The following is a 22840-nucleotide window of genomic DNA, read 5'->3' as shown; positions in this document are numbered from 1 at the left end:
GGTGGTGCATGTGTGGAACAAGCTGCCAGAGGAAGTGGTGGAGGTGTGTACAGTTTCAACATTTAAAAGGCATCTGGATGGGTATATGAATAGGAGGGGTTTAGAGGATTATGGCCAGATGATGGCAAATGGGACTAGGTCAGATTGGGAAGTATGGTCAGTGCACATGAATTGAACCTAAGGGTCTGTTTCCAAGTTCTATGATTCTACTTTCGGAGGTCTTCGAATAGGTACCTTTACTTGAAATGGTCGTGTACATTTAATATTTCAAACTGAGTTAGTTTACTGAATGGTCCCAGCAGCAAGGCTGGGAATCATACATGCTGGCAGAATATGCAGATCCCTTGTAAACTCAGTTTGAAAGCAAGTGTGAAGCATTTAAATGTCTTCCACCTGTAGCCATGCACGGTTTTCCTTAATAAGCGTCACACAAACACTGATACATGAAGCCAGATGAGTGAGCCTGCTTTTAATAATGCTGGGACATCAAAAAACAAAAGCAAACCTTTAATATGATGTACATCCTTCATTAGCGGCAAGAGCTTACATGTTTCAGGCTGCAATACAATGGAAGTGTCAGCTCTGACAACAGGAGTGAATTCCATAGCATTTCGTTCACCCTGGAACATTTCAAAACAAGCCTGAATCAGATCATTCCTGTTGTGATAGCATTCTGACAAGATCCTCAAGCCTGATACTGAGCCCAGCCACCCTGTGTAACTAGGACACTCTGCGGTTCTGCATATTCCTCTTCGGCCTTACCTGCTTCCTCTTCCACAACTTACACCTCCTCTTCCTCTGACCAAGTATCTTTCCAGGGCTCATTGTCTTGAAGATCCACACATTAGGGTCATTTATGGCGTGCACAGTAAACCAACATAATAATTCAGACCCTACCACAGATATTTGTGTTTTAAAGGACACCGCCCAACCAGTCAGGCAGTGAAACAACATCTTCAGAAGCCTGATGGATCACTCAATAGTTGTCCTATCAAGCAGCCTGGTTCAGTTACAGTGCCTCTGTCACAAGCTCTCATAGAAGAGTCAATAGCTATCTTTTCAAAGGATATCTCTTGGCTCCTAGGATTCATTCATGGAGTTTGGGGAATGGAGCAAAAAACAGCAGCTGCTTGGAGCATCAGAGGATGTAGTAGTTATGGCATCTGCCAGAATAGCGAGCATGTGCATGTTGGAAGCTTTTGATATGGCCACCGACAAATTGAACACTTAGGGAGTAGAAATACTTTCTGAATGTTGATGAATTAACTGATCACTGCGTGTTAATGGCTATATCAGAGGAATCAATGATACCTAGTATGGAATAATTCAGTAGTGAAGTCAAAATCAACTCTGTTCCTGAGAGAAACAAACAAAAAGAATGCTGGAAAAATTCAGCAGGTGGTGGCAGTGTCTATGGACAGAAAAACAGATTAATGTTTCGAATCTGGTATGACTACTACAGCAGGCCATCAGTCAGACTGACATAAAATGTTAATTCTGTTTCTCCATAGACGCTGTCAGACCTGCTGAGTTTCTCCACCATTCTTTATGTTTGTTTTAGATTTCCAGAAACTGCAGTATTTTGCTCTGGGAAACTGCAACTACCTAGAATTTAATACATAAGCCAGTTCTGGCAAATAGGGCATCATCTATCATCAAGATGCAGTGTGCAGCAGTTCACGAGATTCCACCAAGGTCCGCAATCAATCCTTCGAAGGTGCCAGAAGGGAATAAGTTTAAAACATAGTGAATTTGACAGTTACTGGCAGGCATAGTGAGCAATGCTGTGAACTATGAGGTCTTTAGCACAAATCTCTGTAACAACCTACCTAGAGAACTATACTTTCTTGCAGCAATGATTCTCAGTCATCTCAAGGTAACTCTTTCCTCAGCAATCCAAACATACATCCTATACTGGGGTGAGACCGCTATGTCCTTCCTGCCTGTCATCCCTCTCCTCTGGCCCCCTGTCTGACAGCTGTGCCCCATTGTGAATTGCTGACTTCTTTGTGTTCACGTTGTTATGATTGCAGATGGTGGTGATACTGAACAAGTCAAATCTTAGAGTGAAACCTGACTTGGCAGATCATATGTTTATTTGTAACGTGAAGCTCACAAAAGGCTGCCAAGGTTCTTTGATTAAAAAAAAACACAAGTCATTGTACAAAATAAATAATCAAAGATACACATATGAAAATTTAGAAAGATCACAACATAAACCTTAAAAAAAATAGATTCAACTCTTTTCCTAGCAATATCCTTTACAGGAGTAACGTATCACTCCTACATCAACTCTTCAACTTTTTAGTTAACTGACAAGATATATGATCCTATCCCAGTTTAACATCAGGCTTGATAGATTATATTTTGATTTTCTTTATTTGATAAAGTTGTCTTTCACTGAAACACAAACACAGTGTAGATTTAGTTTTAAAAATAAAAGTTTACCAGATTAAAAAAAAAGAAAAAAACAGGTTATTCATGTATAACACAATTTGAAAGGTTTGAAAACATATGGCAAATATACAACCCATCTATCACAAAAACTATCATGAGTTTTCTCTTCTATCAAATCTATAGGTTTAATCTGTTTCTTTCAATTCCCAGAGAGTTTGCTTGCCTCTTCCTTGGTCAGTCAATAACTGAGCTTAAGACTTTCTCAACTTTAAATAATTCCTTCAGCATTGTAACTAAACACTTCTGGTCTGGAACTTTCATAGTCAAAGAGTCAAACAGACCCTCCAGCCTAAGCTGGTCCAGGCTGACCAAAATGTCAATCCATGCTAACTCCACTTCCCTGTACTTGGCTCGTATCCTTCTAAACCTTTCCTATCCTCGTATTTGTCCAAATATCTTTTAAATATTGTGAATGTACATGCCACAACCACTACCACTGACAGCTCATCCCATATGCATACCATACTCCATGTAATAATGTTGCCTCTCAGAGTCCCTTTTATTCTTACCCTTCTAACCTTAAACTGATTCCCTTTCTAATCCTCGATTCTGCAACCCTGAGAAAAAGACTGAATGCATTCATCCTATCCATGCCTCTTATGATCTTATACACCTCTATAAGACCCCCTCAGTCTCCTAGCTCTCAAGAAAAATGTCCTAGCTTGTCCAACCTCTCCCTATAACTCAGACTCTTGAGTCCACGCAATGTCCTTGTAAATTTCTTCTGCACTCTTTCCAGTTTAATAACATCCTTCCTATAGCAAGATGACCAAAACTGAACACATTACTCCAAGTGCAGCCTCACCAACGTCCTGTACAACAGCAACAAAAATTTCCAATCTCTATACTCAATGCCCTGACTGATGAAGGCCAGTGTGCCAACAGCCTTCTTCGCTGCCCTGTCTACCTGTGACTCCACTTTCTGAGAACCGTTCACCTGAGCTCCAAGGTCTCTCTGTTCCACTACACTCCTTAAGGCCCTACATTCACCATAAATCTCCTTGATTTGACTTTGCAAAATGCAAGACCTCACATTTATCTATATTAAAATTCATTTGCCATTTCTCAGCTGATCAAGGTCGTGCTGCAAATTCTGAGAACCTTCCTCACTGTCCACAATACCGCCTATTTTAGTGTCATCTGCAAACTTACTAATCGTGCCTTGAACATTCTTGTCCAAATCATAGATAACAAATAGCAATGGGCCCAGCACCGAACCAGAGGTACACCACTAGCCACAGGCCTCCAGCCCGACAAGCAACCTTCCATTATTACCCTCTGCTTTCTACCACCAAGCCAATTGTGTATCCAATTTGCCAGTTCCTCCTAGATCCTATGCAATCTAACCTTCCAGATCAGCCTACCATGCGGAACCTTATCAAAGGCCTTACTGAGATCCGTATAGACTATGTCTACCCGCCCTGACCTCATCAACCTTCCTAGTCACCTCATCAAAGAAGTCTAACAAATGTGTAAGGCATGATCTCTCATACACAAAGCCATGCAGACTACTCCTAATCAAACCCTGTCTTTCCAAATGCATGTACATCTTACTCCTCATCATCTTCTCAAGGTACTTACCTACCACAAATGTTAAGCTTACTTGTCTATACTTCCCAGGTATTTCTTTGCAGCCCTTCATATGTAATGCCGCAACATTCACTACCCTCCTGTCTTCCAGGACCTCACCCGTGGCTAACCATGATGCAAAAATATCAGCCAGGGCTCCGCAATTTCTTCTCTAGCCACTTGCCTGGGTTTGGCCCATTGCCCTGTAAACCTTGCCTATTCATATACCTGTCCAAATGTCTTTTAAATGTTGTAACTGCACTGCATCCTCCACTTCCTCTGGCAGTTCATTCCATATGTGCAAACCCCTCTGTGTGAAAAACTTGCCCCTCAGGTTCCTTTTTAATCTTTCCTCTCCAGTTTTGAATTCCCCAACCGAGGGAAAAGACATTTGCTATTCATTTTATCCATGTTCCCTATGATTTTACAATCGTGAAGTATGATCAACCCTTCCCACTGACATTATTTCAAGCCAGGCCAAACTAAGAAAGGTGGATGGGGGTGGAAACTCACAGAAAAATGACACAAATTCCAATCAGATTTAATTTCTGAAACGGGATAACCAATGTGGAACAGGTATAGTGCTGCACCCCAGAATGAAGGAAACAGGGATAAGAATTCTTGCATTTTTCCCAAGTGACTTGTCATCCAACATTGAACAAAATGCAATCTTTGAACATAGATGCCAGATTGGGTCTGTGGCAGATGGTGAACTAACAAGAGGGAAAACAAACACACTTAACCTCATCCTCACCAATCTGCCTACTGCAGATGCATTTGTCTGTGACAGTATTGGTAACAGTGACAAGTGCACAATCCTTGGGAAGATGAAATCCCATCTTCAAATTGGGAATACATCTTATTGTATGGCACTATCACTGTGCTAAATTAGAAAGACTCTGAACAGATCTAACAATTCAAAATTGGGCATCCATGAATCCCCGACGGCTACTAACAATAGACTTGTACTTCAACACAACTTACAACTTTACTGCCCAGCTTATCTCCCACTCTATCAGTGCTATCAAGCCAGGGGATCAACCGTGGTTCAACAGAGAATGTAAGAGGGCAAGCCAGGAGCTGCTCTAGGCATACCCAAAAATGAGATGACCACCTGGTGAAGCTACCAAACAGGACTCCTTGCATGCCAAACAGCATAGGCAGCAAGTAATAAGCAGAACTAAGCAATCCCACAACCAACAGATCAGATCTAATCTCTGTTGTTCTCAGTACATTTGTGCAAAAGGTAAGACTGAAGCATGTGCAACAATCTTCAGCTAGTATCCCCAGCATCACAGATGCCAATCTTCAGCCAATTCAATTCTCTCCATGTGATATCAAGAAATCATTGGAGGCACTGCATACTGCAAAGGCTACGGCCCTGACGACATTCTGGCAATGGTACTGAAGACCTGTGCTCCACAACTTGCTTCACCCCTAGCCAAGCTGCTCCAGTGCAACTGCAATATTAGCATGTACCTGAGAATGTAGAAAATTATCTAGATATGTCCCATACATAAAATTCAGCAAAGTGAAGGCAGGAGTAATCAACAGTGTTGTGAAGCAGCACCTATTCAGCGATGCCCAGTTTCGGTTCCACCATGCCACTGAGCTCCTGACTTCATTACAGCCTTGGTTCAAATATGGAGGGGAGCCAAGGGTGACAGCCATTGACATAAAGGTTGCATTTAGCGGAGTGTGACATCAAAGAGCCCTAATAAACTGGAATCAATAGGAATCAAGTAAAGCCCTCTGCTGATTGGAGTCATACCTGGCACATGGGAAGATTGTTGTGGTTATTGGAGGTCCGTCATTTCAGCTCCAGGACATTTCTGCAGGACTTCCTCAGGGTAGTGTTCTAGGCCCAACCACCTTCAGCCATTTCTCTCTCTTATAAGTTTGGAAGTGTTCGCTGATGATTGCACAATATTCAGCACCACTCATGACGACTCTGACACTGAAACAGTCCATGTTCAAATGTAACAATGTCTGGACAATATCCAGGCTTGGGCTTACTAGTGACAAGTAACATTTACACCATATAAATGCCAGGCAATGAACATTTCCAATAAGACTGAATATAACTGTCATCTCATGACATTCAATAGCATTACTATCATTTAATGCTCCACTATTGACATCTAGGGGGATTACTATTGACCAGAAACTCAACTTGGCTCACCAAATAATAATACAATGGCTATTAAAGCAGATCAAAGGCCAGGAGTATTCAACAAGTAACTCACCTCATGATTCACAAAGCCTTTCTACCATCTACAAGGCACAACTCTGGAGTGTGATGGAATATTCTCCACTTGCCTGAATGCGCATACCTCCAACAACACTCAAGAAACTGGACACTATTCAGGACAAAGCAGCCCGTTTGATTGGCAATGCATTCACAAATATCCACTCCCATCATCACCAATGCTCAGTCGCTGCAATGTGTACTATCTAGATGAAACACTGCAGAAATTCACTCAAGATTCTTGGCAGCACATACTAAACTCATGCCCACTTTCATCTAGAAGGCAAGACCAGCAGATACTTGGGAACACCAACACTTACAAGTTTCCCTCTAAGCACTCACTATCCTTACTTGGGGATATATCACTATTCCTTCAATATCGCTGACTCAAATTACTGGAATTCTCGAACAGTATTGGGGTTCTACCCACAACATATGGATTGCAGTGGTTCAAGAAGTCAGTTCACTACCACCTTAAGGGCAACTAGGGATGATTAATAAATGCTGGCCAGCCAGCAATGCCCATATCCCATAAGTGAATAAAAATTGTTCTGCTCAGGATTGAAGTTGAGATTTACAAATAATCTTGTTGGAGAGTACAGTGCGATCTACAGAGCTTACTGTTAGTAGAGAGATCCAAAATGTTTCCAGTATTAACAATAAAATGTCAATCACTTAAAATAGGATTCAGTTATCTCAGCCCCAGGATATCTCTGCACAGGGTTTTCAGGGTAGTTTCCTAGCCACAATTAAATACAATAATATCTGGACAATATCCAGGCTTGAGCTGAAAAGTGAAGGGCTTTTGCCCGAAACGTTGATTTTCTTGCTCCTTGGATGCTGCCTGACCTGTTGTGCTTTTCCAGCACCACTCTAATCTTGACTCTAATCTCCAGCATTTGCTGTACCCACTTCAGCCTCGTTGAGTTGAAAACTGCCAGGTAAGATTCGCACTACACAAATGCCAGGCAATGACCATCTCTAATAAGAGACAATCTAACCACTGCCTCTTGGCATTCAAGGGCATCACTATCACTGAATCCCTCACTATCAACATCCTGGGGGTTACCACTGACTTGAAGCTGAACTGCATTACTTATATAAGTACTGTGGCTACAAAAGCAAATCAGAGGCTAGGAATCCCACAAGTATTCACCTCCTGACTCCCCAGAGGTTGTCCTCCATCTATAAGGCGCAAGTCAGAAGTATGATTGAACAGTCACTACTTTCCTGAATAAGAGCAGTTCCAATAAAACTCAAGAAGCTTGACATCACGCAGTACAAAGCTGCCCATATGATTCTCACCATATCCACAAACATTTGCTCCAAAACTCAGCAACAACAGTATAATACAACCTAATAAAAGCAATGCACACATATAGCAAGGCTCCTTAGATAGCATCTTACAAACCGATGACCACTATCTAGGAGGACATGATCAGTAGATAAACTGAACACATGCAAGATCCCCTCCAAGCCACTCACCATATTGACAGGAAAATATATCTCCCTTCCTTCAGTGTTGTTGGGTCAAAACATCAATAATAAGTGGAATTTTTCTCAAAAATTCACTCACGGCATGTGGGTGTCATTACCCATCCTTAGTTGCCTTCTTGAACCACGCCAATCTATTTGGAAAACAGAGAGCACTGAACTGCAAAGAGTTTCATCTATGTGTATAAAATCTGATCCCAGACTGCAGTGGTTTAAGACGGCAGTTCAACACCACCTTCTCAAGGGCTACCACGGATGGGTAATAAATGCTGGGCCAGCCAATGATACCCCCAAGCCATGAATGAATGAAAGAGAACCAACTCAAGGACCCACATCCATCTTATTCTCCTAAACTACTAACACTGTCTGCTCTGTGTACTTCCTACTCATTCATTAGGGACTCCTCACCATCCCTCCTGCCAATATATGTCCACAACTATTTTTGCATCTGTTTGAATCATTCTCAATCCCTCCCTTTTTCTCACTGCAGGAAAAGCTGGTCCACTTCTTGGCTCATATCTCAAGGACACCAGGACTGACCCATTTATAATATCCAGATTGCTTGCAGTTGGCCTGCAGTTTTAAACATGGCCAATCCAGTGTGTAATTGGACAAGTTCATTGATTGAGTGTGGCAGTACTTCCATAGGATGTGCATATCCATGTCAGCATAAAACCAATGGGTTTCACGGGCGACACGGTGGCACAGTGGTTAACCACTGCCTCACAGCGCCAGAAATCCGGGTTCATTGCCTGCCTCAGGCGACTGACTGTGTGGAGTTTGCACATTCTCACCGTGTCTGTGTGGGTTTCCTCCGGGTGCTCCGGTTTCCTCCCACAGTCCAAAAATGTGCAGGTTAGGTGAATTGGCCACGCTAAATTGCCCATAGTGTTAGGTGAAGGGAAAAATGTAGGGGAATGGGTCTGGGTGGGTTGCGCTTCGGTGGGTCGGTGTGGACTTATTGGGCCGAAGGGCCTGTTTCTACACTGTAAGTAATCTAATCTAATTTAATTTCAATATGAGTTGATATGTGAGATACGTGGCATCCAGCATCTCCAAATTCAAGTAGTGAAGGACTTAAGTGCTGTCTGGCTTGGTGTTGAGGCTGGTAGTTTGTCAAGCTAGAGTTGTGACAACGCACCGTCAAGGAGGATGGTGGCTATGCAGCATACAGGGACACTGTGCAGTAAAAGCAGGGACATGATAACCAGGACAAGTAATCAGCAAGTTGCTAATGCCAGGAACAGACTATTTTATCAGTGAAGAATCTGTATTGTCTAGTTACTTGGTGGAAGAGAGAATCAGAAGTGGGTTGTAAAAAGGAGAAGTTGGGTCTGTAATGAGATGTAAAAGTGTGGACACACTACTGTTGCTACTCACGAATGTGATTCTGAAGTCACCATTAAAGGTTTGGAGGAAACTCGAGAAAATTTATCTCTATGTTGAGAATCTGATTTCTTAAATCATTCTCTCCCTATTTTTCACCAAACTCTTCATTACCTTTGCCCTCCAGAGAGGGTAAAATTCTGCATTATTGTAGTTTCAAATAATAAGCCTGGCCATCTAAACAACCTCAGATTTCACCATTTGCCATTCCTGTTGCTTACTGAGAATATCAATTCTATCAGAAGTCTGAATTGTTTCTGATAATGTTGTAATATTGATTCTCAAAATGTACAGGAGGATGCACTGTCATCTATATGAAAGAGCCATAGACATTTTACAGCACAGAAGACCACTCAGCCCATAAACCTGTGTTGACTGGATGAGAGTTATCCATTCTACTACCAGTTTCCAGTTTTTGATTCGTATCTCAAGAGGTTACAGCATTCCAAGTTTCAAAATGTGTAGAGTTTTAGCATCTACCATCTTTCAGGTAGCGAGTACCAAACCTTGACTACATTTTTTTATTCACTCATAAGATATGGGCATTCCTGGCTCAGCCCAGCATTTATTATTCTTCAGTAATTGCCTTGAGAAGGCGGTAGGGAACCACCTCTTGAACCATAGGTACACTCACAGGGGTGTTAGGGAGGGAGTTTCAGGAATTTGACTCAGCAACAGTGACATAATTCCAAGTCAAGATGGTGTTCAGCTTGGATGGGCATTTGCTGGTGGATCTTGTTTCCAATGCCTTGGTTGACGCCAAGTGGTCCATTTGATTTTGTTCTTTTCATCAATAGCAATTAAGTGGCTTGGCAAACCTTTTCAAAGGGCATTTAAGAGTCACCCACATTGTTATGAATCTGGAGTCAAATGTAGGCCACCAGGTAGGAAGACAGATTTTCCTTCCCTAAAGAACATCAGTGAACAAAAAGAGTTTTTATAACAATTGACAATGGTTTCATGGGTCACCATTACACTAGCTTTTAATATACCGGCCACTACAGCGGACAGCTGAAACTGACAACCGGAAGCGGCAGGGACAGGCCACTATAAATGCCAGAGGAAACACCTTCACAGGAGGCTCCCAAGCACTGAGGATGTCACCTAGACAGGGGACGAAACGTTTGCAACAAAAACTTCCAGCTCGGCGAACAGAACCACAACAACTAGCTTTTAATCCCAGATTTATTAACTGAATTCACATTCCACCATCCGTCTTGGTGGGATTCAAACCATTGTCCCCAGAACATACTCCAGTGACAACATGACATCATTCCCACCCCTATTCTCTTGATGAAATCATTACTCCTTTTTTATTACTGGAGGAAGAGAATGAGGGGAGAAAATACTGGATTGACTTCAGAATACTCTGTCTGACGCAAAGATAGTTAACTAATCCCATCTGTGGAAGTCCTAAATCTGAGCAATATACGTCTACAGTCTTGATTGACCTATCCTGACTAGCTCACTGATGAAACCAAAGGAGATACATTTACACTAGTGTTAGGATTTTACTCACTCTGCTCCAAGTAAGTGTTCTAAGAGATAGCCCTAACTCAATGAACAGTATTCAACTGTACAGTTAGTTCCCAATGTTATCTCTACATAAACTCTGAGGAATAAAAAACAGGTCTAAAGTTTACCAACTGCCCACCTGCAGCAAATTCTCTAAATTTAGGTAAACATGTTTGAAGAGGTTTCGCATCTCAGGGAGCACACAAAAACTTTGCTGAGAAACAAATCAAATATGTTGGAAAACCTCAGCAGTTCAGGCAGCATCTGTGGAGAGAAACAGAATTATCTTTCAAGATCACAACCTCATACCTTTTTTTGTTATTATTTCAGATTTATAGCACCTGCTGTATTTTGCCTTTGCACTAGAGACTATGATTACGTGGATTCCTAGCAGTTTTGCTTGGAGGCAGCTAAACATAATGAACCCTACTGACATCAGGTATCTAACTCAAAGAAATCTAGTTAAACTAGTTTAATAGTGTTGTAACACCTCCTATACAATCACACTTAACTGCAGAAAGTTCTGGCTTTGATTAGAGTTTCCTTGAGATCAGAACTATGTGGTAGAGCATTGAAACAGTGGGATATGTTCCTAATCCAAGCACAGAATAAAACAAGTGGCATAAAGAGATGTGGGCTAATTCCTTTCTTTATAACAGTTCTACATACATTTAGAATTTTTATACAAATTTGCAGGATGAATGAACAAGTACTGAAATAGATCTTTGGATTACCTTTCTTGTTGTTGCACCTTCCACACTTGTTCTATCTTTTGGTTGCTGGTCTTTAATGATGATTTCGTGTACACCTCCAGTCGTTTCTTCTTAGCCAGGATAGCTTTATTAATATCAGCTGCACAGGAATGAACAAGAAGCGAGAAAAATTGCAAAACCAACTTGTCTACTAATATATTTTAACAAGTTTGTTTTGAACTCCCACCCCCAGATGAAAGTTCCCAAAAGTGCCTCAAATTTGAGTTACTTGTCAATATCAGCATTGTTCTTAATTCAAGGGCAGGGTTAGCTACTGATTATATTCATCTTAATTCCCAGTTCTTTACCCCAGTTATGAGGAACAGTATCAAACAATCATTATATAGAACATTTAAACAGATTTTTATGGCCAGCCAGGCTGTGTCAGCGTTTACTTTCCGCACAATTAAATGGTTCTGATCACATTTATCTGCCCTGCTCCAATAACTTTCCTTTATCCATCTATCCTTGAATTTGGATGTGAATTCACAGCCCTGTAAAGAAACTTACACATTTCATCCACATCATTGGTTCAACATTCTAGGCCCCCATTCTGCTGGAAACTGTTAGCTTCTTTCCATACTATCAACTATCAAACCTTTTTATCACTTGAAACACTTTGATCATCTCACCCAGTATTGTTCAAATCAGAAAGAAAGCCAAGTTTCTTTATATTTGCATTTCCCCATTCCAGGCAACACTGTATTGAACCTGCACTGTGCACACTCTATAGACTCAACATCTTTCCTATCAAATAGAGCCTAGAACTGCAGTACTGTAAGAATCTTAACAGCGTTTTACATGTACCTCTTAAGTTTTAAATTGTATAGCTTGCACAATTTTGTAGATTACACTTTAAAATGCGCACTGATGAGCAAAGATCTGCTGAAGGAGAAGGGGTATCTCAGTTTAACCTGTAGCTTGTGAGCATTGTCAGTCTGTAAATCCCGGTAACTTAGTTTTATTAGCTGAATTTATCCGTAAAATGAGACAGTTAAAAAGAAAGTATAGCCTGAATTTTTGCAAAGTGTGTTTTTAATGCTTCTGCCTCATTTATATAATAATCCTAAAGTACTTTGATCTGTTTATACTGGCAATATGAGATATATGCAATTTAATAGGAATATTCATTTCAATGTTACTTGTGAAAATATCTACATAAAGTCTGAAGCAAAGGAAATAAAGCTCAGGCACTTCAACCCCAAGGCATAGTATTTTCTGTTTTATGATTTAATTGGTAAAAAGCAACCACAAAAAAGGTCACCACTACTTCTTTTAAAAAAATCTCAGAATATCAAGCCAAATATACTCAGCAAGTGTGGGCCCCCACTCATGTTAAATGAGCTGAGTATATTTTATACTTGATTAGATGATTAATGTTAATTAAAAGTAAGACTTGAATATTAAAAATATTTGCCTTTCCACCTTGGACATTTGGCACAGAATTGCAGCAAAAGCTGATATGCTTTTTGAGCACAATGAGCTCTTTTATATATGACTCAGATAGCTGCCTATAAAGGTTTGGAAGTTTTATTGGTAAATTATTAAATACTCCAAAGGACAAGATGTTTCCAGGCTGGATGTAAGGAATAACTGTCAAGATTGAACAGTGGAAATGGATAACTAATTTATTTCATAGGATTAGTTCTTATGTGCCAGGGTATAGTAGGCCACATACCAAGTACAGGTAAATGGATTAGTGCAGTTTGGTGTTTGTTGGTTGGCATAGAGATGGTGGGCCAAAAGGTCTGTTTTTCTGCTGTGTGACTCTATGATTGAATGTTTTCCACCTGAGGAAGCATTTATCTATTCTCACCTCAGGTCAAATTCTCAAAATTTCTTTCTAACCATTTTGATATTGTGGCCTTTAAGTACATAATTTGGAGTGGATCACAAGATTAAGGTTGATATAACCTCACTAAAATAGATTTATGAATTTTGTTTTCTGTATTCAGGTGTCAGTCGTGCTCATCTGGGCTTTGATTTCCTGAAGGAGAAAGTGAGGACTGCAGATGCTGGAGATCAGAGCTTAAAAATGTTTGCTGGAAAAGCGCAGCAGGTCAGGCAGCATCAAAGGAACAGGAGAATCGACGTTTCGGGCATAAGCCCTTCTTCAGGAATGAGGAGGGTGTGCAAAGCAGGCTAAGATAAAAGGTAGGACTGAGAAAAGGTGGGGGGAGGGGAAATGAGAAAGCTGGAGAAATTTGCATTCATCCCTTGATTTCCTGTACTTTTTCTTCTAATTATATCCTTGGTGATTCGGTGTTGGAAAGAAAGTCAGCTCGTGTTAGGGAGGAGAATCATAAGACTTAGTTGTGGGGCTAGCATCTGATACATGTTAAACTCTGGCTCATCTTTTGAACAGCTGCTTTAATACACAAGTGTTTATAGGCATTCTACAAATGCTCACAGTTCTTGTTTTTCATCATTTGGAATACTATCACATATAACTTTTGACAAGCATGTGGTGACTATTCCTATTCTGCAAGAATGAAATAAAAATAAATGGAAAGCATCGTGGTAATCTCTTTAAAGCTCAATAACAATGACTCAATTAATTCTTCTGAAATCAAGTGACTTCAATTTTAATTAAGATCACATTCTGTTTCTCCATTTGTAACCAAAACACATCATTGTTTAAAAAAAGCAACTACTATGGATGTTGAAAGTAATGCTTGAAGTTATCAGTAGGTCTGGCAGTATCTGATGAGAAGGAAGCAGAGTTAACACTTCAAGTTAATGTTTTTTTTTTAGAACAATTCTGATGAAAATTCATCAACCTGAAACAAAATAATGGACAAACTTTTACTGGATGGGGACAAGACTGCTTGTGTGCGAACCCCCACACCTATCTTAAAAGTCAGTCACTTTACAATCGAGGAAAATACATCAGCCTCATAATACAACGTGGGTGGTTTAACAAAGGACAGAGTGCAATTTTTGTCCCTCAGTGACAAGATTTCTCAGCAGTTCCTGCAGTGCCCATAATGCTAGGAGGTTGGCAGTGAATACACTGAAACTGCAGCAGTCTCAGGATGAAGGCGCCAATGGATCCTGGACTGGAAGTAAGACAGACCATGTCAGGGGCATTGGGCAAGGAGGGCATGATCATTTTAGGAAGGGACAAAGGGGTGCAGAGGTGGGTATTAAAATCCAGGATGGGAGGAAGGAAGTGCTATCTTCGGGGGGAGTGTCTCCAATATGCAACAGGCATTCCTGAAGATTGTTTCTTGGCCTTTTAAAAGAAAATAGGCTGTGTAGACCCAACCACACCAATTGTATAGAATGGACAGCATACTATTGAGATAACCGAGCCTTTAACAAGCTCAACTGACCCTTTATTATTTATTTAAAATGACACAGGTTGACAATGTCAGCGCACATTCACCCCACCCCTGATTATAGGGATGTGCTCAGGGATGGATGGGAGGATGGTTAGCTTGACACCTGGGACAGCAGTATATACAATCCGATCCATTGTTTCTTTCTCCATGCAAGCTACCTGACTTGCACTGTACTTCTAGCATTTTCTGCCTTTTTTTAAAATGCCATGTTATATATAATAGGAGCTTTTGGTAGAATATTCAAGTGCAAAATAAAAGCACTTACCTCCAAACCGTTCAAGCATGGTGGCCACATCACCACTAAAACCATAAGATAAGAGCAATTAATTCACATCTAATCATCATGAACTATTCAGATCAAACATCATCAGTTAACTGTGGCCTTCATCGGTTGTATGCTCAAATTTGTTCATAGGATTAAAGCAAAGCTAAAAGTGAATTACTTTCGGGGAGACTAATGGGTAGGGGAATTCTGAATATACGATGACAATAATGTTGACAAACCATGAAGCTGAACGTCAATAGGAAACATATGAAATGGCATTTAAGGAAGTATAATAAAAATATTGCTAAACATAAGAACAAACACTAGGGAGATTCTGTGAATCAATATCAACACAGATGAAAAGTTCAGGGCAAGAAAGATTCATACACTAAAAACACAGACCACAGGGGAGGGCAAGACTAAGGAGCACAAAAAGAATGGGAGAAATGGCAAAAACAAATTAAAATGCAAAGGTGAAGTACAAAAATATACCAGAAAATATTTATAAATTTGTAGACTGCACTTTAAATGACAAATGAATTTCAACACCAAGTGCTAATTAATACATTTTGGGGGGAAAAAGTAGTTAGTAAAAATTTAAATATGGCCGACAAACACAGAAATCTTAGACTACAAATAAATCATAAACAGTGTGGTAGATGAATAAAACTATAAAAAGCAAAGCAAATGCTCAAACTAATTTCTAGAATTAGTTTTGGTTAGGATTGGAAAGTAGAGAGATTGTGTGAAATCTGTACTGAATCTTGGTTAGACCTGTAATGAAAGTTCACAATATACTATCATTGTTTAGTAACTTGGATTCTAAAGAGGAAGAGGGTGGCATGGTGGCTCAGCAGTTAGCACTTCTGCCTCGCAGCGCCAGGGATCCAGGTTAGACTCTGCCCTCGTGCAACTGTCTGTGTGGAGCTTTGCACATTCTCCCCTTATCTGCGTGGATTTGCTCCAGGTGCTCTGGTTTCCTCCCACAGTCCAAAGATGTGCATATTGGGCAATATTGGTCATGCTAAATTACCACATATATAACCTTATAAATAAATCAGACTAGTTGTTTTAGTCTCAACTACATATCATGACACTGAGGTATTTGCTGCCATGGGGATGGTCAAGGATCTGCATCAGGGATTCTAGAAGGATCTTATGGAAAGGGGAAAACCACCGGCAGTGTAATTTTCTGTGTCCCACTCCATTACAGTGAAAACACCTGAGGCCTCTCACCTCCTGTCCACCCTCTTGGGCTTCTTTAACAGGTGGTAATTTCTTACCAGTGTTCTCTACTCATTCGTTCATTGTGAAGGATCTCCTCTTCTCCGAACTTCTATCCCTCACAGGATGAAATTCTGGCCAGAAGCTGGTCTTTGCACCAAAATGTACTCATTTGCTAATTCTGCTGCCCTTCTCATTTCCTGAACTTTCTGTCCTTCCACATGAATTCTTACCATCTCTGGAAGGGAGTTTTTAAACTCCTCCAGCAGAATAATCTCTCATATAGCCTCAAAGGTCTTATCTATTTTTAAAGCATGCACCTATCAATCAAAATGACTATGTTTAATTCTTTTGAACTCAACCTACACTACGAACGAACGAGTAGAGAACACTGGTAAGAAATTACCACCTGTTAAAGAAGTCTGACTGGTTCCTTCTTTGTGTTTCTGAACCGCTGTCTATATGCTTCTGGTACCAATTCATAAGCACTCAAAATAGCCTGTTTAATCTCTTCATCATCTCTTGATGCCTTATCTGATAGTGCGGCAAATATCTCACTAAGCATCCAACGAGCAGCCTGAACTGCTGTGCTCTTCCAGCACCACTGATCCAGAATCTGGTTTCCAGCATCTGCAGTCATTGTTTTTACCAAATATCTCACTAACTCTGCTGACCAGTTTAGTTTGAACTAGCATTACCCGTAAATCCTCGGACTATTCCGTCTGCCTCGCAAATTTTTCAAATGAAATAAAGAAGGCTCCAACATCTTTCACACCAGAATGCGGAGAGTTTTGACATATTTGTAAACATCATTACTTTCTTTTTAATTCTGCATCCTGTTAACTTAACTTTGCAGACAAAATAGCAACTTCAAGTTCAAATGCTCTCTCTTTTGGTCTCTCCCTTTATTCTCTCTCTCTCTCTGCTCAGCTAAGAACCTTCTTTCTTTTTTTCTTTTCTCTCTCTGTTAATCTTGTAACTCCATTTTCCTCAATTGTAGTTTAAGTTTTCCTACCTCTACTGCCCTTGTCTGTTTCTCTGACACACCTAAGTGCTTGAGTAACTCCCTTACAATTTCAGCTTTACTTTCGTCCTTGGTTAAACCTAAATCTAACTTATTTGCTTATTCTAAAAGTATGGCCTATTTCTTACCTTCTAAACTTTCTTGGCAAATTTGAGAATCATCTTCAAATCCAAGATCCTCTTTAGCAATTTTAAGAGCCATTTCTCTCACTTTTAGTTTAATCAACCACAACTCACTGAAATTAAACAAATTGTCTCAGCTTTGTTTTATTTAAAGATCTAGGATACTAACCTGCAAGTGTTTAAAGCTGCTAGGACTTTTCACACCCACAAATCTATTCAAATCTGTCTAGACCAGTTCAAATCCTGGATGAGCCCCCAAATTGTTACAACAGGGGTAACCCCCCTCTGCTAATGTAAACCAGCAACACAGAAAAGATTTACCCCATGTAGTAATCTATTCAAATTCGGGAGGCCAAGAACTACCTAAAGTGAAAATTAACAACTTTATTTCTTAAAGTTTAACACAGAATGCTTAACTAACAACTATTTACAACTCCTTTCTCTAATCTACCTTCACAACAATACACATAAGGTGAAAATGACCACTGTGAGAGATGTGAATCTGGATATGGAAGTTTGGTTGCTTTGCACTGAATGAGAATAAAGACCATCGGGAGTTAGTCCTAATTGTAGCTTAGTGTAATCAATTTCAGAAAGGAAGTCAGGGGTAAGTACAAGAAATAGATAACGATTTACAGTCCATTCTGAAATTTAGGTTTCAGTGAAAAAGGAGGTCTTAGCTTCTCTCAGTTCTGTGTCATCCTGTAACCTTTACACTGAGAACCATACTGACATGCAGTGTTGAAAATAGTGATGTAAAGTTTGAACAGAATTGTATCTGAGTATTAAAAAGATTTTTTCCCCATGGCTAATAAATGGGGGCATTCAGGGTTAGTGTTGCCGGGGTTGGAATGGGTGAGTAGGGAAAGGTTGTTGACAATAATGAGAGTGGTATTGAAGGTAAGGAATTTGATATCTATTGTGAACATCATTTATGTAGCAGGGGATTTCAGAATGGGCAGAAGACCTAGATTTGAGGGGTTGTTTACAAATGAAGCTATTTGTTAACTGCTCCCTCATCCACAAATCAATGACAAAGGTCCTCAGCCTGTCAACATTATCTCAGATAGCTGAACAGCTTGAACTGTGAACAAAACAGAGACGGACTAGTCAGGCCAGAACAGAAACCAGATTTGCACCAACCAAAACATTTTCTCATTCACTTCTTTGTGAACTCAGTTCACAGTTGTCAGTAAAGTGATGGAAGGGGTAACCAAACAATGCTATCAAGTCGCACTTGCTTAGTAATAATCTGCTCACTAACATCCAGTTTGGGTTCTGTAGGGATTAGAACGAGGTCAGCCAGGTGGACCTTACAGAATGAATTCCCTGACTGGGGAATTAACCTGGTCCAATCAGGGAGTCCTGGCTGACATATATAAACAGGAATGACAGAGGTTCTTGAAGCCAGCTCTGAGCTTGCTAGATCAGTGTTATCTACAATACATGTGTGAATAAAGGGTAACTTGGTGATGGGATACCAGCCTTCATGGAGTTATTTCAGGTTCTGCCAGGGTTACTCAGCTCCTGACCCCATTACACCCTTGGTTCAAACATGGACAAAAGAACTAAATTTCAGCGGGGAGGTGAATGTGACTGTCCTTGACATAATGACCACATTTGCTGGAATGCAGCATTGAGAAACCATAAAGGAATGAGGGGGAAATCTCTCTGATGGTTGGAGTTATATCGGTTACAAAGAAGAGGGTTGTTGGAGGTCTGATATTTCTGCTCCAGGATATCTCTGCAGGAGTTCCTCAGGGTAGTCCTTGGTCCAATCATTTTCAACTTCATCAATGACCTTCTCTCCATCCTAAAGTTAGATGCAGGAATGTTCACTGATGATCGTATTATTCAGTTCCCAGACCATGTCCAAACGCAGCCAAACCTGGACAATATCTAGGCTTGGTCTGATAAATGGCAAGTAACATTTGCACCACATAAATACCATGCAACGGCCATCTCCAGCAAGACAGCAGCTGACCATCATCCCTTTACATTTAAGAAACTGGAGGTGGACACTATCGTAAGTATAGGAGTAGTACACAGAGGAGATTTTTATCTGCCAAGGGGACATCTAAGCCCATAACTATGCTGAGGTCTCAAAGTCCAGTTGAAGCTTAAGAGACAAAACTGTTACAAGAATAGATTTGTGGGTAATTTTCCATCATGTATGGTGACAGGAGCAATGTATAAATTAAATCCATCACCAGAGGTCATAGTAATACAGCAAACAGATGTTAGGGTATATGAAACTCTACTTACGAATGAGGATACCTCAAGAGAGATGTTTGGCATGTTCAGGAAGCAGATCCCAAATTAAGTAACAGACAGTTCACACTAAAGCGGAGGCTGAGGGGGTTCCAGAGTGCTATTACATTAAAATCAGATGTCTGATGAGTGCAGGCATTGGCACAGACCTGCAGATGAAGAATGGACGTTCATCCAAGGGCCTGCAAAATTTGCCCAAACATTGCATATCTCAAAAAAAACCTGGGTGGCTACCACAACCATGAGCATCTCCTCCAGGGATGAAAAGGTAAGAAACAGTGAAAATAAAATCCGAGAGAGACAAAATATCTTGCAACATGCATGCTGCAATGTTCACATATTCTCACATTCAGATGATCAGACATCCCAAAAGACCTTCTGGACACATAGCCAAAGTATTCACCAGGCTGGACACTGACATCACAGCACTTAGTGAAGTTTGTTTCAATTGACAAAGTGTGGAGCTGATTGTACACTTTTCTGATCAGGCATAGTCAAAGTTGACATCCTCTTAACTGTTAAAATTACAATTAAAAACTCAATTTTCAGCAATTCACAATCTTCTGTTTGCTTTTTCAGATCGACTTTTATCTAAACAGGAAAACCAGTTTGTCATCACTATCAGCATACGTGATACCAAGAAAGATGAGATTCTGCATGGCCTTGCACTTGAAGTTGACTCCAGGGATAAGAAGAAGGATTTTAATGGAAGAGTTGGCCAGGAGCAATGACAAGGTGTCTACACTATCATTCCTTAGCCAACCTTACTTTGGGCGGCACGGTGGCACAGTGGTTAGCACTGCTGCCTCACAGCGCCAGAGATCCGGGTTCAATTCCCGCCTCAGGCGACTGACTGTGTGGAGTTTGCACGTTCTCCCCGTGTCTGCGTGGGTTTCCTCCGGGTGCTCCGGTTTCCTCCCACATCACAAAGATGTGCAGGGTCAGGTGAATTGGCCATACTAAATTGCCCGTAGTGTTAGGTAAGGGGTAAATGTAGGGGTATGGGTGGGTTTCGCTTCGGCGGGTCGGTGTGGACTTGTTGGGCCGAAGGGCCTGTTTCTACACTGTAATCTAATCTAATCTAATCTTACTTCTCATGATTGACTTTCCCAGGTATTCTGCACTGAGCAGGAATTCAACATTACTATAATTGTATATTCCTGCAGAAAGTCAAATTAAAGAGCACCTGGAGACATTCATGCTTAAAGCACTGGAACCTTCTGAATTAGATTCTGCTGTAAACTGGTAGGACACATCAATAGTGGTGGGATTGTGATGCCAAGAAATAGCCTAACTCGAAGATGGAAGTTCGAGGCTGCTTCACTCTCTACAATTGCTGCTAAACATGCTGAATATTTGTAGCATTTTCTGTTTTAAAAGCAGCTCATTGTAATTTTTTTTATTGAGGTAGCAATTATCTTTGGTTTTATTATCAGGATAACATCAACCTTGGTCCTAAATAAATTAAAATTCACTGCTTATCAGCAATGCCAACAGCAACCTCAATGCAATATAAACATTTACATATCCCGGTAGATTATCTCAAGTGATGCTATTATCAACAAGTATATGCACAATTGATTGCTCCTTTGGCCGCCTCTCAAAGCATGTCTGGCAAAACCATTCACCATGCATTGTTACTACAATTCAAGTATATAAAGCAATTATCATCATCACTCTCTTGTGTGTGTAAGAATAACCAGTTCTGTACAAAAATCAAATCCAAATACCATTTCTATCAACAGCCTCTTTAATCCATGTGGTATTTAATTAGTACTTTAAGTGTGATGTGACTTTAAAAAAACCCAACATTCAGATCAGATTGTACCCAGCTTCATCATGTGACCAGAGTTCACAGTTCTGACAATGGGTCAACTGAACTCAAAAAGTTAACTGACGCTACTAGACCTGCGATGTTTCTCCTTCATACTTATTTTTGTTTCAGATTCTACAGTCACTCTGCGTTGCAGCAGTGGACACAAGTTGTGTGTGTGATACTGTGTGTGCCAGTTTAGCTGCAGGCACATCCACCAGAGATTTTCAAGTAAACAGACACCATACTTCACATTACATATTGATAGCACAAGAACATCATTATAATGTTGTCAGGAGTAGGATTATCATTAGATAGTGTGCTGGTGGGGTTTGCTCCTTAGACAAAAAGCAAAACAAAGGTGATACAGCTTGAAAACCAAACATGGAATCAGCAAACAAGATGCACCAACAATTCAGGAATTCCCAAAATTCAGAAAACAGAAAATAATCAGCACTGAAAAGAGAACAGAAGAACATCTTCTCAACAAACTATAAAGTGACAAGAAAAGGCAAAAAAGCAAAGAGCACAGTAGGAATTGTATTGAAGGCATCGTTATAATAATAGGATTACAGATTTCTGCATATCCATAGTATTCCCCCAACATGATCTAGAAGGTTAGGGATCTCCTATCCAAGTTCATACCTTTTAATTAAAGAATGCAGCTCAGCTTCATAGACCATGCAGCTGCATAACTGGTTGGGTAAGTTTTGAAAATACTCACAGCAGTTGAAAATGAGGGTTACACAGCATCAATACTAATCTGAAGCCAATCAAAAAGATCCTACAAAGATATGGAGAGTTCCAGAATATCAGCAACGTTTAAGAGTCAATTTTATGATTCATGTCCTACAGTCAAGAAAACCCCATAGGAATTGATACATCAACTTATCAGGGCAACAAATACAGCTTTTCAGACACTGAATTGTCAGAGCAGATAACTGAATTAGTGAGTGCCTGAAAATCTATGAAAGCATCAAAAAGACCACTTGAAAAAACAACCATAGCATTCATTTCCCGCTAGCAGATGGTAGAAAATGCAAACCGGACAACAGCATCTGCAGGCACTAGGACACTAACAGTATTAAGTTAAAAATCACACAACACCAGGTTATAGTCCAACAGGTTTAATTGGAAGCACACTAGCTTTCGGAGCGACGCTCCTTCATCAGGTGATAGTGGAGGGCTCGATCGTAACACAGAATTTATAGCAAAAATTTGCAGTGTGATGTAACTGAAATTATACATTGAAAAATTGATTGTCTGTTAAGCCTTTCATCTGTTAGAATACAGTGATAGTTTCACTTCTTTCATGTGTAAATCACAAAAAAAAACTTTTTTTTAAAGTTGCATTCT

General features: G+C 40.3%; 1 protein-coding gene across 2 annotated transcripts in view; it reads right to left on the bottom strand.

The window, feature by feature from the left end:
- The window catches only part of sycp3 (synaptonemal complex protein 3), a 90960-nt gene that overhangs the window by 36532 nt on the left and 31588 nt on the right, over positions 1–22840 (bottom strand). For both annotated transcript variants that reach the window (XM_043716300.1, XM_043716301.1), the window contains exons 4-5: positions 15031–15065; positions 11404–11521 (exon numbers count right to left, since the gene is read on the bottom strand). In XM_043716300.1, coding sequence (XP_043572235.1) covers positions 11404–11521; positions 15031–15065 — 153 coding nt within the window. The remainder of the gene's footprint in view (positions 1–11403; positions 11522–15030; positions 15066–22840) is intronic.

This window comes from Chiloscyllium plagiosum, chromosome 26 (genome assembly GCF_004010195.1).
Source record: "Chiloscyllium plagiosum isolate BGI_BamShark_2017 chromosome 26, ASM401019v2, whole genome shotgun sequence".
NCBI lineage: Eukaryota > Metazoa > Chordata > Chondrichthyes > Orectolobiformes > Hemiscylliidae > Chiloscyllium > Chiloscyllium plagiosum.
Note: the sequence above shows the minus strand (reverse complement) of the source record. Positions and strands in the feature narration are given on the sequence as shown.